At 36.5% G+C, this 17605-nt stretch overlaps 1 protein-coding gene across 2 annotated transcripts; it reads left to right on the top strand.

Moving 5' to 3' along the window:
• The first annotated feature begins 11459 nt into the window (after nucleotides 1–11459).
• On the top strand, nucleotides 11460–15483 carry LOC140879466 (mechanosensitive ion channel protein 10-like). 2 transcript variants are annotated; one of them, XM_073283175.1, is made up of 6 exons: nucleotides 11460–11771; nucleotides 12255–13731; nucleotides 13855–13951; nucleotides 14144–14437; nucleotides 14525–14727; nucleotides 14812–15483. In XM_073283175.1, exons 2-6 carry the CDS (start codon nucleotides 12269–12271, stop codon nucleotides 15059–15061), a joined length of 2307 nt encoding a protein of 768 aa, XP_073139276.1. In that variant the 5' UTR covers nucleotides 11460–11771; nucleotides 12255–12268; the 3' UTR covers nucleotides 15062–15483. The 2 variants fall into 2 exon arrangements, with proteins under 2 accessions (XP_073139276.1, XP_073139270.1); XM_073283169.1 differs by having other exon boundaries at nucleotides 13831–13951; nucleotides 14812–15482.
• The last annotated feature ends 2122 nt before the right edge of the window (nucleotides 15484–17605 follow it).

Raw genomic sequence — 17605 nt, 5'->3', positions numbered from 1 at the left:
CGCCGTTGGATCCAATTTCCATTGGACACACCAAATTTTATAAAATTTTACATTTATTAAATAATTTTTTTTAAAAAATTAACAAATCATTAATTTTTTTCCAATTTTATATTGAAATATATAAATTTGTATTCTATTAATAATTAGCAACAAAATAAAATTATAATGATATATTTTTATTATAAACATATCATTATAAAATAAAATCATTTTAATCTAAAATCATTAATTAAAATTAAGAAAAAACAAATTATTTAATATAAGAAAAATATAAATATATCATTAAATAATATATATACATATGTATTTTACATTTATATATAGGTATATTTTGTCGAGATGGGTTCAGGGCAGGTTTAGTCAAACCAAAGACCCGTCCCGAACCCACTTGTATGTGGACTCGTTTGGTCTAGTCGAGTCTAACCCATCCCACCATGACAAGTTTAATATGGGATCGAGTTTGGACCTGGTCCACCGCTATCCCTAATTTTGGACACCCCCGAGCACTGATTTATTAGTTTTTTTAAAAAATATTGAATACTGATATAGTTTACAGTATATAACGAGGTTATAATTAGATGTGTCAAAACAGACTAGTGAGGCAAACCAATCCACAACCTATCGCAACCCACCATTAGAAAGGGTGGGGCGGGGCGGCCCCCCTTTTTAGCTAGGCAGGTTGACAAAAGACCAACACAAGCACCTATTTTAGGTTGTAGGACGGACCAACTCGACGGATTTACATGTAATTTAGCGGGTTTTGATGGACCGAGCTGCAACCCACCATTAGAAAGGACGGGCCGGCCCATCTTTTAGGCGAGTTGAAAAATTACCAACTCAACCCAACCCATCAAATTTGTATGACGGGACGGGTCAATCCGACGAACCTAACATATTTTTTTGACAGTATCTCTAGTTAGAATATAGAAAGCAAAGATTCTATTTGAGTGACACACTCTCTTAAGGGATATGATAATATTTTTTTATGACGTGTAAATATTAAATTACGTTAGCTAGCTAAATCGTACTGATCAAGCTTTGTGCAATAGATTCGTTCAAAAAAATATTGGAAAATCAAACTTCTAACCATTTATCAAGAATTTATCATCTTCATCAACTCGAACATCTATGTCGAGACGAAAGGGATGATATTAATGAAGAAATGGAACTCAGTTTAAAAAATATGAAAATTATTTGTTACATCGAAAAAATATTTTTCAACCCGAGCCCGTCTATAATGGGTCTACCCGATACGGCCCAACATGTCAAGGTCCAGCCCAGTTTGGGCTATGTTGGACTTTGACCAGGGCTGGTCATTATGGGCCGACCTGGGCTATTTCTAATGGGCCGCAGATATACTTTTCTAGTTCAAGTAGGACTCTGATATATATGAGATAAGCTTGGATCTTTTCAAATATTCACAAGATAGAGATAAACTTAAGAAGAATCCAATGGATGAAGAGTCCTAGTACATGACATGTTATAACTCGACTAGGTAACTTACTCTATTTTTTCCTATAAATATAGGTACTGTTATGGTTGTGTTCATTCATTACTCACTATTCATTATTCATCATCATTCACTCTCACTTTTACATTCACGCACTCATACTCTGTTTTTTTCGTATCTATCATACTCTTTACCTTCAAGAAACTGACTTAGGCATCGGAGGGGTCACGCCGAAAACACCTTCGGCGCCCCCCTGACCTAGTTGTTGCTTGTGCAGAGTTCATTGGTACCCGACCCGACCTGCTTCATAAAGGAGTTGGAGGATCCAGTCTACCAGACCGAACCCCAGGTAAAATTCCGACATTATCAATTGGTGTCGTCTGTGGAAATTTGAAAACAAAGGGTTAAGATGGTGAGTAAAAGATAAGAAAAAAATTTCGGATTCTCGAATGGCTTGCACATCAGAAACTTTAGAAAATCATTGAAATTAATTGAATCGTCGGATCGGGTTCGAATTTTGTATGCATATTCATTTATATGTTTTCTAGGATCTGAATGGTGAAGATCGTGATTGGTGTCTTGTAGAATCAAATCTGAACCTCCGAACAGACGCTGCTCGCTCGCACAGTTTCTGTATATTTTTGCATGGCTTGCGCATCATAACCTTGGAAAAATCATTGGAATTAATTGAACTGTCGAATCGGGTTCAAATTTTGCAGACATATTTATTAATAGGTTATATAGGATATGAACAGTGGAGATCGTGAATGGAGTCTTGTAGGATGGGATTTTGGCATCCGAACAGCAGCTGCTCACTCGCACAATTTCTGTATATTTTCGCATGGCTTGCGCATCATAAACCTTGGAAAATTCATTGGAATTAATTGAACCATCGGATCTGGTTCAATTTTTGCCGACATATTTATTAATATGTTTTCTATAATCTAAAAGGTGGAGATCATGAATGGAGTCATGTACAATGGGATTTTGACATCCGAACATCAGCTACTCACTCGCAAGTTTCTGTATATTTTTGCATGGATTGCGCATCAGAAACTTGCGAAAATCATTGGAATTAATTGAACCATCGATCGAGTTAAAATTTAGTATGAGTATTTATAATTATGTTATCTAGTATCTAGACAGTGAAGATCATGATCGGAATTTTGGTACTTGGGGAAAGGTGGCTCAAACCGCCGAGCTGCAACACAATCTGCTTGCATAGTTTTTGAGCAGTGTTCTTGAAAAAGTTATTCTGAAAAATCTAACCGTTGAAATTATTTGAAATTTTTATCATGAGTTCAAAACATCTTGACACACATTCTGGATGGTGGAGATCAATTTTTGATCCCTACATCAAGACGTTTCTTTGATCAAAGAATAGAAGTTGTTATATTGCTATAAATCCAAAGTCATGTCATCGACAACGCATGAACGAGATAAGTATTTCAGTCATATTTATGTTTGAATTAAATTATTAAATTTTTATTTATTATCATTATTAATAATATTCTGAGGCATCTTCTACTATCAAAATTACATGTTTGTTTTCTTGTGATCAAATTTGTTGGACTTCTCTTCCCATGTATTTTTGTTTGGGTTATTTTACATCATTGGGCATGCAATCTTGCAGTAAAACCCAATTATATCATATCGGACATGCAATCTCGTTGTAAGGCCCAATAATATGACATCGGGCATGCAATCTAGCAGTAAAGTCCAATCCTATTATATCGGGCATGCAATCTTGCTGTAAGGCCCAATTATATTATAGCAAGCATGCAATCTCGTTGTAAGCCCCAATTATATTACATCGGGCATGCAATGTCGCTGTAAGGCCTAATTATATCATCTCGAACATGCAATCTCGCTGTAAGGCCCAATAATATGAAATCGGGCATGAAATCTAGCAGTAAGGCCCAATCCTATTATATCGGGCATACAATCTCGCTGTAAGACCCAATTATATTATAGCGGGCATGCAATCTCGCTGTAAGCCCCAATTATATCACATCAGGCGTGCAATCGCGCTGTAAGGCCCAATTATATCATATCGGACGTGCAATCTCGCAGTAAGGCCCAATTATATCATATCGGGCGTGCAATATCATTGTAAGAGCCTCTTTTACGTCATTATGCATGCAATCTAGCAATAAGACCCAATCTGTGGTTCAACACTTCAAAAAGTCCAGACAGGTCTGGCAATCAAAGTCCACTTCAGTGGCCCACATCAGTGGTATTCAAAGCCAAGGCAGGTCTGGAACTCAAAGCCCACGTCAGTGGCCCACGTCAGTGGCCCACATCAGTGGTATTCAAAGCCAAGACAGGTCTGGCACTCAAAGCCAACGTCACTGACCCACATCAGTGGTATTCAAAGCCCAGGCAGGTCTGGCACTCAAAGACCACCTCAGTGACCCACATCAGTTGTATTCAAAGCCCAGACAGGTCTGGCACTCAAAGACCACGTCAGTGGCCCACATCAGTGGTATTCAAAGTCCAGGCAGGTTGGTACTCAAAGTCCACTTCAGTTGCCCACATCAGTGGTATTCAAAGCCCAGACAGGTTTGGCACTCAAAGTCCACTTTAGTGGCCCACATCAGTGGTATTCAGAGCCCAGACAGATCTGACACTCAAAGTCCACCTCAGTGGCCCACATTAGTGGCATTCCATGGTATTGCAATCAGTCGGAGGATAGCTCTGGCACGCACGGAGAAACTTGGGCATGTTAAATGTTCATAAGATTAGAATGGACTTGCAAGTGTGGGCATTATAGCCTAAATATATGGCTTAGTATTATTTAGTTCGAGCATAGAACTCGTAGTTAGCAAAATTGTGAATCTTAAATAGACCTACAGGTGTTGAGAATATGCAGATCTTACCTTTGATTCAAATTCTGCTTTGACCAACTCTGCGGTTAGTGATATCTAATTTTTTATTTAACGTTTGGCTTGATCAAATCCCATTTCGGGATTAGCACATGACGGATGGGGTCAGGTCTGTACTCATGTTCTAAATTAATTCTTCTTTTAGACCAGTTCGGGAGGTACTATTGTTACCTCGAAAAAATATTTCAACCCGAGCCCGTTTATAATGGGTTTACCCGATATGACCCAACATGTCAAGGTCCAGCCCAGTTTGAGCTATGTTGGACTTTGACCAATGTAACGTCCTGATTTTTATCTTAATTAAGTTTAATTGAGTTAATCGGAGATTACAGAGTTCAAGAGCTAACTTGATTTTGATCAGGGTCTATTTTGCAAATTTTGAAAATTTCAGGGACTAAAGTGCAAAATTAGAGTTTATTATACTATCTAGCTTGGGTTTCCTTGGTCTCTCACTTCATCACCTTCCCCAAGCCGTCTCCAATTTTGCACTTTAGTCCCTGAAATTTCCAACATAGCCCAAACTGGGCTGGACCTTGACATGTTGGGTCATAGTGGGGAGACCCATTATAAACGTGCTCGGGTTGAAATATTTTTTCGGGATAACAATAGTACCTCCCGAACTGGTCTAAAAGAAGAATGAATTTAGAGCATGAGTACATACCTGACCCCATCCGCCATGTGCTAATCCCGAAATGGGATTTGATCAAGCCAAACGTTAAATAAAAAGTTAGATATCACTAACCGCAGAGTTGGGCAAGAAAAATTTGAATCAAAGGTCCGATCTGCATATTCTCAACACCTGCAGGCCTGTTTAAGATTCAGAATTTTGCTAACTCCGAGTTCTGTGCTCGAACTAAATAATACTAAGCCATATATTCGGGCTATAATGCCCACACTTACAAGTCCATTCTAATATTATGAACAATTAACATGCCCGAGTTGCTCCGTGCGTGCCAGAGCTGTCCTCCGACTGATTGCAATACCATGGAATGCCATTGATGTGGGACACTGAGGTGACTTTGAGTGCCAGACATGCCTAGGCTTTGAATACCACTGACGTGGGCCACTGACGTGAGCTTTGAGTACCAGACCTGTTTGGGCTTTGAATACCACTAATGTGGCCCACTGAGGTGGACTTTGAGTTTCATACATGCCTGGGCTTTGAATACCACTGATGTGGGCCACTGACGTGGGCTTTGAGTGACAGACCTGTCTGGGCTTTGAATACTACTGAGGTGGACTTTGAGTGCCAGACCTGTTTGGGCTTTGAATACCACTGATGTGGGCCACTGAAGTAGACTTTGAGTGCCAGATCTGCCTGGGCTTTGAATACCAGTGATGTGGGCCACTGAGGTGGACTTTGAGTGCCAGACCTATCTGGGCTTTGAATACCACTGATGTGGGCTTTGGCGGGCCTGCCTGGGCTTTTAATACTACTGAAGTGGACTTTGAGTGCCAGACCTGTCTGGGCTTTGATTTGACCACGAATGGCGTGGTGAGTGCCGAACTGATCGGGTTTTTGTGGTTTTCCAAGCTGTGTTGGGCTTACAAAGTGTCAAGTCGTAGATTAGGCCTTAGTGCTAGACTGCATGCCTGATATCGTAGAGTAGGCCTTACAGTGAGATTACAAGCCCGATGTAATAAGATTGGACCTTACTGCTAGATTTCATGCCCAATATAATAGGATTTTGTGCCTTACTGCTAGATTGCATGCCCAATATTATAGGATTGGGCCTTACTGCAAGATTGCATGCCCGATGTTATATTATTGGGTCTTACAGCGAGATTGCATTCCCGATATGATATAATCGGGTCTTACTGCAAGATTGCATGCCCGATGCGATATAATTGGGCCTTACTGCAAGATTGCATGGCCGATGTGATATATTTGGGTCTTACTGTAAGATTGCATGTCCAATGACGTAAAATAACCCAAACAAAAATACATGGGAAGAGAAGTCCAACAAATTTGATCACAATAAAACAAACATGTAATTTTGATAGTAGAAGATGCCTCAGAATATTATTAATAATAATAATAAATAAAATTTAATAATTTAATTCAAACATAAAGATGATTGAAATACTTATCTCGTTCATGCGTTGTCGATGACATGACTTTGGATGTATAGCAAGATAACATCTTCTATTCTTTGATCAAAGAACCGACTTGATGTAAGGATCAAAAATTGATCTCTACCGTCCAGAATGTGTGTCAAGATGTTTTGAACTCTTGATAAAAATTTCAAATAATTTGAACGGTTAGATTTTTCAGAATAACTTTTTCAAGAACACTGCTCAAAAACTATGCAAGCAGATTGTGTTGCAGCTCGGCGGTCTGAGCCACCTTTCCCCAAGTCCCAAAATTCCGATCATGATCTTCACTGTTTAGATACTAGATAACATAATTATAAATACTCATACTAAATTTGAATTCGATCCGATGGTTCAATTAATTCCAATGATTTTCGCAAGTTTCTGATGCGCAATCCATGCCAAAATATACAGAAACTTTGCGAGTAAGCAGCTGCTGTTCGGATGTCAAAATCCCATTGTACAAGACTCCATTCACGATCTTCACCGTTCAGATACTAGAAAACATATTATTAAATAAGTTACAAAATTTGAACCCGATCCGACGGTTCAATTAATTCAAATGATTTTCTCAAGGTTCTGATGCGCAAGCCATGCGAAAATATACAAAAACTGTTTGAGTGGGCAGCTGCTGTTCGGATGTCAAAATCCCATCCTACGATGTTCCATTCACGATCACCACCGTTCAGATCCTAGAAAGCATATTAATAAATATGCATACAAAATTTGAACCCGATCCGACGGTTCAATTAATTTCAATGATTTTCTCAAGTTTCTGATGTGCATGCCATGAGAGAATCCAAAATTTGTTTCTTCTCTTGTACTCACCATATTAACCCTTTGTTTTCAAATTCCCACAGACGGCGCCAAAAACATCTTCGGCATCCCCTGATCTAGTTGTTGCTCGTGCAGAATACACTGGTGCCCAATCCGACCTGCTTCATAAAGGAGTTGGAGGATCCATTCTACCAGACCGAACCCGAGGTAAAATTTCGACATCATCAATTGGCTTCATCTGTGGAAATTTGAAAAAAAAGAGTTAAGATGGTGAGTACAAGAAAAGAAAAGAAGAAACAAATTTCGAATTCTCGCATGGCTTGCGCATCAAAAATTTGCGAAAATCATTGAAATTAATTGAATCGTCGGATTGGGTTCAAATTTGTATGCATATTAATTAATATGTTTTCTAGGATCTGAACGGTGGAGATCATGATTGATGGCTTGTACAATCAGATCTAGACCACCGAACAGACGTTGTTCGCTCGCACAGCTTCTATGTGTTCTTCGCATGGCTTGCATATCTGAATCTTTAAAAAATCATATAAATTAATTGAACCATCGGATCGGTTTCAAATTTTGTATGCATATTAAATAATATGTTTTATAGGATCTGAACGGTGAAGATCGTGATTGGTAGCTTGTAGAATCAGATCTAGACAGCCGAACAGACGCTGCTCGCTCGCACAGCTTCTATGTGTTCTTCGCATGACTTGCATATCTGAATCTTGAAAAAATCATATGAATTAACTGAACCGTCGGATCGGATTCAAATTTTGTATGCATATTTGTTAATATGTTTTCTAGGATATGAACGGTGAAGATCGTGATTGGTGACTTGTAGAATCAGATTTATACCGCCGAACAGACGCAACCACTTCGCATTTCCATTGCGCTGCGTGGTGGTTGGAGGATTTAACTTGTTTGAAAGGAATGGTATTTAATTCGCATATCATATGAACAACAATTCCCATAACATACACGTTTTGTTTCTATTTATTAATTGACTTGGAATTTATCTTTAGCTTAACACAACGATGCAATGCTTAGCGATATATAATTATTTACATTTTATTTTATATATATATATATATATATATATATATTTTAATGAAGAATTTATTTATACGTGATACTGTTTTACGAATTATGATGGACCGATCTGATTTTCACATACGATGAAAAAATAATATTTTTTTACATAAAAAATAATATATTTTTATGATTAAAAAAATTTTGTTTCACAAAATTGATTCATGAGATAATTTCACAAGAATTTCATGATCATTTATTTTCTTTGTAAAAACTGTAATATGAAGTATTAAATATTAATAGTATTATTTTTAGCTTCTTTCGGGCCGGGCCTCAACGTAAATACACATACTACATGATACACCATTGATTATATATTGGGTTATGATATATGAATAATCCTATTGGGTTATTGATATATGAATATTAGAGGTTATAAATTGGGTTACAAATTATATTTGAAATTATAAACTATATTAAAAGTATTTTTAAAAGAATTTTTCAAATAATATTTTGAGATAATTTTGTGATTTCAAATGCAATTAGTGGCCAAATATGTAACCATCATTATATATATATATATACATATTACATTTTGTTTTATGTATTTAAAAAGCTTTTAATATGAAATTTAACTTAAATGTCATTTATGTCTAATTTTTTTATATAATTTATCAAATTAAACTGTTATTGATAATTTTTATACTTATTGTGTTTGGTTCTTGGAATAGGAGCATTTGTTTTAATCACCATAAAAAACTATAGCAATTGTATAACAAATTATTCTATCTCCAATCTAAATATATAAACTTTTTTTTACACAAGCTAAAAAAATTATTTTAAAAACAAAGTATATAATTAAATTTTTTTTCTCTATTAATTCACTCAAAACATGGTTGCACATATCCAAAAGTTAGTTAACAGAGATATATAGTAAAAGACAAGAAAAAAAACTTCTGAACTTAAAAGTTGATGAACTATATATTTAGAGGGAAAAAAAGAAAGAAAGTAGATTTTTTAAGCCCATTCATAATAATCATTTGATTTCTTCTATCACCCAATTTTCAACATCAAATTGATGGGTTACGTATCCAACTTTATTATCTCATGTATTCAGAATATAAGTCTCCTGCTACATGTCTACCGATAGACTACTCCAAAAATTCCTACTTTCGCTTATTTTGCTACGCGACATGCTCGAGAGTGGGGGGTTTATGATGGGTTATGACCCAATTTAGCTTTTTCCCGGGCCCAAATCCAATGGCTCGTATTACTCCGATATATTTATTTGAACACTTTATCAAGGTCCATAAATTCCTAAAAGCCCATAAGAGGCTCAAGCCCATGAAACTCTCCGACTATCTATAAATATCTATAGTCACATGCTCTATTTCTCTAAAACTTTTATTGGGCAAATACTGACTTGAGCGTCAGAGTGTCTTCGCCGGGCAACCCCCGGCGCCACTCACTTTGCTTTGTGATGCAGGTGACAACCCACGAAGTTCGTTCTCCAGAACTGTTCGAGTATTAATCCGACTACCCGGATCTCCACAGATTACGCAAATTTTCTAAAATCGGATAATATCAATTTTTTGCTACATCATCAAATATATATGAGTCCCACGATTTTGCTTCATTTTAATTTTATTTTCATTACAATAGGTGGAATTTTTTCTTTAAAATGGATTCAAAGAGAGTTTAATATCAAAGATGATTTTGGATATAAGTTTTGTTTTCTTTTTTATATGCGCTGCACACATAATTTAATTATTTAAATATATATATTTTAAAAAAACTAAGTAGAAAAAAAGATGAGATTTGAGATAAAATAGGAAACTGGAGAAAAAATGAGAAGAATTTTGATAGATTTATGAAGATTACTAATTAATAAGCTCAAATCTTCAAAACTATATAACAAATATCATGTAGGTAAAATTGAAAATATGTATTGAGATCACTTTGACTTACCGAAAGTGGTCATTACGAGGAATAAATCTTTCGTGAGATTATCTCACGAATCTGTATTTATGTACATGTGAAACTTGACTATATTTACAATAAAAAATAATATTTTTTTATGAGTAATTCAAATAAGATATTTGTCTCGCAAAATTAAGCTATGAGACCATCTCACAAATTAGTGTTACGTGGTGCTAAATATTATATAATTGTAAAGATCAATCCACATGAATTTATAAGATTAATAGCAACTTAACAATATATATTTTACAAATTGAATTACTATTTTTAACAATAAATTATGTTTAACATTACCCTTTTTTATTTTTAGCAGATGATATTTTAATTATTTGATCAACTATGAAAGGTGGTTGCCAAATCTGAACAATGGGGTAATTAGGGTGGATGGAGATTAACGAGCAACGAAGAAACTAAAATTTATTTATTTCATGATTATCGCCATTTACTTGAAGTAAAGGGATATCACGTCACGTGCATTATTTTTGCTACTCCAGTTCGAAGCACTCGATTTCTTAAAGGTAATTATTGATCTTGGAATTTATTTGTTCTAAATTAAATTGAATTTCGCATAAATAAAATTAGACAAGAAATAAATGTATTCCATATTTTAAAGCCATATTAATTATCTTTATTATGGCGTTGATGCACATTAATTACCCCTCTTTCTCCTCTCTTTCCCCGTAGCTAGTATAGACTTCTATCTCTTTTTTTCTTTCTCTCTTTCTTTTCTTCCGGGAGCACTCGAAAGGCTTCGCAACCTGGAGCAACGGCACGAGCAATCGAAGGAAACGATTGATTAACTATTCTATAAAAATTATTTAATTTCCGTCTTACTCACATTTTTTATTCTAAAAAAAAAAAACTCAAAAATACATGTCAGTTATTCGTTAAAAATTTTACTTGAATAATTTTTTTAAAAATAAATTGAAAAATAATTTACAAAAATCTCATCCAAACATAAATTTTAAGGTTTATTTTTTTTTTAAAAAAAACTTATAATACAACAAAAAAAACGTTTAAAATATTTGTCAAATCGGCGGCTCAGCTTTCAACTCGTTCATAATTAAATTGATACACATGATTAAGAAGAAAAAACCCAAAAAATCTCAAAAACTTTATGATAATAATTCCAGGAAAGCACCCAAAGTCTTTGTCACTCAAAGAAAAAACATTGAAATAAATCCAAAAGTTTCTTTAATTAAGAAAAGGTTTCTATTACCACCTTGCCTCATATCATTGCGTTCAATTATTATTTATTGAACTTTGTTTCCTTTAACGTTCTACTGGTAATTTACATGGAAATGTGAACACCTTTCCATGTTCAAATTTCTTCTGTTCTCCGATCCATTGCTACGTTTTCAATTAATTTTCTTTTTTCTTTTTTTTATATGTACCCTTGTCATCTTCTCCTCTCTGCTGCCGCCTTTCCCTGCTGAAACCTCATTTTCTCGAACCCTTCATCACTAAAAAGAAAATACTGTGTTTTGTTGAGATAAACTCAGCCGACTTGTGTGTTACCCGTTGCTGGATCTGTCCCATATTTACTTCCTCAGGTGAGTCGTCACTTCCTATGGTAGTGAAGCGGACCCTTTTCTCGTTTCTTGACAGATTGGAAAGAGAGGGGAAAAAGCCATCGTTGTCGTTTAACTTTACTAATTTGTGCCTGTGTTGATTGTGTTTGTGGGGTTGAGTGTACATTTTCCGTTTAGTCGTCGGTGGCTTGGTTTCATGATGCTGTAAGGTAGAAAAGGTGAAAATGCAGATGGGATGTACTGTTATATTATATGGTTTCATGATTCGTATTTTATATGTCAAATTGTTTCAAGAATCTTGTGTTCTTGAAAGGGTGTTTTACTTTAGGGAAAGTTTGAACCTTTATATTCGTAGTTTATTTTAATGTCCGATTGTTTCAAGAATATTGCGGTCTTAAAAGGGAGTTTTACTTTCTGGATAGTTTGAACCTTCTCCCTCTTTTCGGATTTATTTCGTGCCTGTAACTCAGTAAGTTAGCCGGATATCGTGTTTTCGTTTGGCAGGTTTTCAAATTTCAATGGACGCGAGTGGTAAAGTTTCGAAAACTAGCGGTGAGATAAGCATGGTGGAGGGCCATAGAAAAGAAAATGACTTGATTATTAACATCCCTGCAGATGAACATGATTCAAACTTTTTGGTTCCTAGTTCTTCGACGGATCAAAAGTTTAAAATTTCAGCTGATTCACCTCATAGAGTATCAAATGATTCAGCTTTGAGTGCTCGAAAATCTGTCACAGTAAGTTTCCCTTCTCCTGAAAATATAAGGTTCGGTCCAAGTCCTAATAAGCCTCCAAAAATCCCAGAAAGTGGAACTCTTACCCGTCGGATTTCCCTTTCAAAATCAATTTACTCGAAGCCCAAATCTAGATTTGGTGAACAATCTGTGCCAATTGACGGTAAAATTTTAGAAGAAGATGAAGCGTTAGTGGATTCACGGATAATATCTAGTCACAGTTCGCCAAACACTAAAGTGGACGTCAATAATGCGAGCACTAGGACATTGCCGATAACACCAAAGACACCATTGATGGCGTCCCCAGGACGTTTTGAAGGAGTTGATGAGGATGAAGAAATATACAAGAAAGTAAGTAGCAGGAGGAAACTAAAGTATAGGAAAGTGAAAACCAAGGTTCTGGTCGAGTGGTTCCTATTTCTCTGTATTTTGGGGTGTTTAATTGCTAGCTTGGTCGTTGATAAATTGCAACAGTGGATGGTTTGGGGTTTGCAAGTTTGGAAGTGGTGTGCTCTTGTTTTGGTGACCTTTAGTGGTATGTTGGTCACTAAATTGATGATGCATTTTGTCGTTTTGTTGATCGAGTTAAACTTTTTGCTGAAGAAGAAAGTGTTATATTTTGTTTACGGTCTAAAGAAGAGCGTTCAGGTCTGTGTTTGGCTCAGTGTTGTGCTCCTCACTTGGGTTTTTCTATTCCAAGAAGGGGAGAGATTCCATAAGGCCCACCGTATTTTGGACTTCATCACTTGGACCATAGCTTCGATACTGATAGGGTCGTTCTTGTGGCTTCTTAAGACTTTGTTGCTAAAGATTTTGGCATCTTCATTCCATGTGAACACATTCTTTGACAGGATTCAAGAAGCAATGTTTCATCAGTACATTCTATTCACTCTATCTGGGCCACCAGTTATGGAGTCGGAAGCAATGTTGGGTCGAACGAACAGTAATGTAACTCAATTCAGTTTTCGTGTTTCAAAGAAGGGAAAGGGTGGAAAAGAAAAGAAAGAGAAAGAAGTAATTGATATGAGTAAACTCCATCGGATGAAACAAGAAAAGGTCTCGGCATGGACCGTAAAAATGTTGGTTGATGTGATATCTAATTCAGGGCTGACCACTCTTTCAAATGCAATCGATGAGAGTGCTTATGATGGAGGTAATGAACAGGCAGATAAGGAGATAACCAATGAGGAGGAAGCAATTGCTGCTGCGTATCACATTTTCTGGAATGTAGCTCCGGCTGGATCCAAGTGAGTAAATCCATCTTTGAAATTAGAGATTAGGTTTGAAGAATCAATGTCTTTTTCCTGGCATTTTTTTCTGTATTTTTTTATGTTTTAAATGCTCAGGTACATTGATGATGTGGATCTTAGGAGATTCATGATTAAAGAAGAGGTTGATGTTGTATTTCCAATGATCGATGTGGCTGAGACTGGCCAAATTGACAGAAAAGTTTTAACTGAATGGGTGGTAAGTCTGGCGTTTTCTCAGCTCCACCGGATTGTGATAATGAGTTGAATCTTTAGCCTCATCTTGTTAAATTATTGGAAGGACTTGCTTTGCGAAAAGCACAATTTATTATTTTGTGAAGCAGTTTTCAGTAGTTATGGTTTAATCTCTGGGAATGCACTTCTTTCAATACTCACATCTATGGTCGTGCAGGTGAAGGTTTATAAAGGCCGCAAAGCTCTAGCTCATGCTTTAAACGACACAAAAACCGCTGTGAAGCAATTAAACAAAATTGTTACTGGGATTGTTATTATCATTATGATACTAGTATGGTTTCTCTTGGTGGGAATAGCAACAACCAAAGTGCTCGTTTTTCTCTCATCGCAGCTTGTTCTTGCAGTCTTTGTGTTTGGAAACACCTGCAAGACCATTTTCGAAGCTATTATTTTTGTATTTGTGATGCATCCTTTTGACGTAGGTGACCGATGTGTCATAGATGGCGTTCAGGTAACTTTCCAGAGTTCGTCGTATCAGTTTTTGTTGAAGTATTATCTCTATTTCATTTTATTATCATTTCCTGGAAATTGTTTACAGATGATTGTAGAGGAGATGAATATCTTGACAACCGTATTTCTTAAATTTGATAAAGAGAAGATATTCTATCCGAACTCTGTCTTGGCTACCAAACCCATTAGTAATTTCTACAGAAGCCCTGATATGAGCGATCAACTCGAGTTCTCCATTGATTTCAGGACGCCAGTGGAGAAGATTGGCGCATTGAAAGACAAAATGCAAAGGTGACCTTCCTATATCCTCTTGTAATGTGTCGGCTGTGATATTAAAATCATTTGTGTTTATACTGTCGTATCATGAATGATTAGGTACATTGAGAAAAATCCCCAGCTTTGGTATCCAAACCACAGTGTGATAGTGAAGGAGATTGAGAACGTTAATAAGCTAAAGATGGCTCTGATATTTAATCATACAATGAACTTTCAAGAATTTGGAGAGAAGAACAAACGCAAAAGCGAACTTGTCTTGGAGATGAAGAGAATCTTCGAAGAGCTGGCTATCGGATACTATCTTCTTCCCCAAGAAGTTCATCTTATCGAGTCAAAAAACAGCAATTAGACATAAATGAGCCAATGATCTTGGAAAGCCTCGTTTACAAGTACACATTATGCATCTTTATCGTCTGAAGTTGATAATGAAAACATTTGGTTTGTTCTTTACGGGTGATTAATCTTGTTGAAAGATTCATTTAGAAAGAAACCGAAGGGCTCTGCTTCGTGCTTATGATCCCCCATAAGCTGTGAAATACTAGCTGCATGAGTTTCCATTGGCGTGAATTTTATTAGTTCCCAGCGGGGCCTTGTGCTGGTTTCTTGATCTTTTTTGTTTGTTAGTTAGTCCCAACTGAAAGAAGGAGACTGTTTTTTCTGGGATATTGAAAGGAATTAGAAGGATACAGACATACGGTGAAAGGTTTTTTGATGAATTTTAAGTTTGTGTTTGGATTCATGGATTTCATTTTATTAATCTTCCATCCTTTATATGTTTACGTTGTATTTTTTTAATCAGGATGAATTTCTAATGTCATCTATTATTTATTATAAACTACAAAATTATAATCGAAATCCATGGATTTTCTCGGCGTACATTTAGTTGACAAAGTCATTGATTGAATGTTTTTTGTTAGTGTATTGTATGAATTCCACTAGCAACACGTTCTCTCTCTGCAAGGACCAAAGGCAAAAATTGAAAACTCATTTTGAGTTTGGGTTTGCGAAAATATCATTAAAAAATTTCTCAATCCGATCCTGACCCGGAAATGGTCAATCCGAATCAAAATAATTTTATTTTTGTTTTAATTTTTTTAAAAGTAATTAATAAAAATTCACAACACAATAATAATAGTAATATTTATTTTAAATACATAATAACAAAAGTAGCTTATATCTTTTACTATAAATTAAGTTTGAGCACCTTATAGAAACTGTTTGTTGGTGTCTTTGTCTGTTTTTCAAATGCCCAAAAATATTCTTTATAACACTTTTTTTTTCAACTACTTTCTCTCATCAGAATTCGTACCACAATTTTGGCTATCTCAAAATTTACTATGCTGATTTTTATGTCATTTTAATTTTTTCACCTCCCACATCTTTCACTTTGAAGGAAAAAACATGATGTTTGTTCGTTACACACGTAATGCGTGTGCCCCTACTGCTAGTATAATTTAAATTTGAAAGTCTAGTTGTAGAAAATTTTAAATATATTTATTACAAAAAATTAAAAAAATTATTTTAAAAAATCAAAATTATACAAAATAAACATTAAATGACAAAAATCAGTTATATCAATTTACAATGAATTTGTTTCAAACATACATTGTGAGACCCCTGTCCCACATGGGAAAAATAAAAGGTTTAAAATGAGTTTAAAAATGGGCTACAATGGACTTGTATAGCAACTTGGGTTAATCATTTTCGTAAATCGGGGACGAATACGAAGTAGTTGCTATAGAGGCTCATTGTGCAGTCGCGCTTGCGGGGGCCTGGGCCCGGGGCATGACCTCCTGGTATCAGAGCCAGGTTACTAGCCGGCAGACCCCGGGAAATAAGTGCTATGCGGAACAAAGTGCTACGTGCGTGGGAGCCACCTCTTGAACATGCGGGGCAAAGTGCTACATGACGGGAGCCACCTCTTGAACCCGTAGGAGCCACCTCTAGATTCTGGTGCTGGTGGATCGAGAGGTCAGGTCGCGACGAGGACGTCGCCTTCTGAAGGAGGGGTGATTGTGAGACCCCTGTCCCACATGGAAAAAATGAAAGGTTTAAAATGAGTTTAAAAATGTGCTACAATGGACTTGTATAGCAACTTGGGTTAATCATTTTCGTAAAACGAGGACGAATACGAAGTAGTTGCTATAGGGGCCCATTGTACAGTCGCGCGGGCCTGGGCTCGGGGCATGACAGAATGGTATCAGAGACTGGTTACCAGTCGACGGACCCCGAGAAATAAGTGCTATGCGGGACAAAGTGCTACGTGCATGGGAGCCACCTCTTGAACCTGCGGGGCAAACTGCTATATTACGGGAGCCACCTCTTGAACCCTTAGGAGCCACCTCTAGATTCCCGGTGCTGGTGGATCGAGAGGTCAGGTCGCGACGAGGACGTCGCCTTCTGAAGGAGGGGTGATTGTGAGACTCCTGTCCCACATGGGAAAAATAAAATGTTTAAAATGAGTTTAAAAATGGGCTACAATGGACTTGTATAGCAACTTGGGTTAATCATTTTCGTAAAGCGAGGCGAGGACGAATACGAAGTAGTTGCTATAGAAGCCCATTATGCAGTCGCGCTTGCGAGGGCCTGGGCCCGGGACGCGACATACAACATATAAAAATGTATCAAATCTTTCTTAGTTCTACATAAAAATAATTTTAAAAAAAAGTTTTGGGTCAATATTGGTTGACCCCCTGATTAATTTTTTCGGGTTAGGTTTTGGGCCAATCCGATTCTATCCGTACCCAAAAACTTTCAACTCTAATCCAATATTTTTTGGGTCAACTCATGTCGAGTTGTTGGGTTGGTTCATTTTTTACACCCAATATGGTTAAAGTTGCTTTTTGTGTGAAAAAACCAAACTATTCTAAAGTAAAAACATCAACGGTTGGAG

The sequence above is a fragment of the Henckelia pumila genome, chromosome 1 (assembly GCF_033568475.1).
Source record: "Henckelia pumila isolate YLH828 chromosome 1, ASM3356847v2, whole genome shotgun sequence".
Classification (NCBI taxonomy): Eukaryota; Viridiplantae; Streptophyta; class Magnoliopsida; order Lamiales; family Gesneriaceae; genus Henckelia; species Henckelia pumila.
The sequence above is the reverse complement of the archived record's forward strand: the minus strand, read 5'-3'. Positions and strand labels throughout refer to the sequence as shown.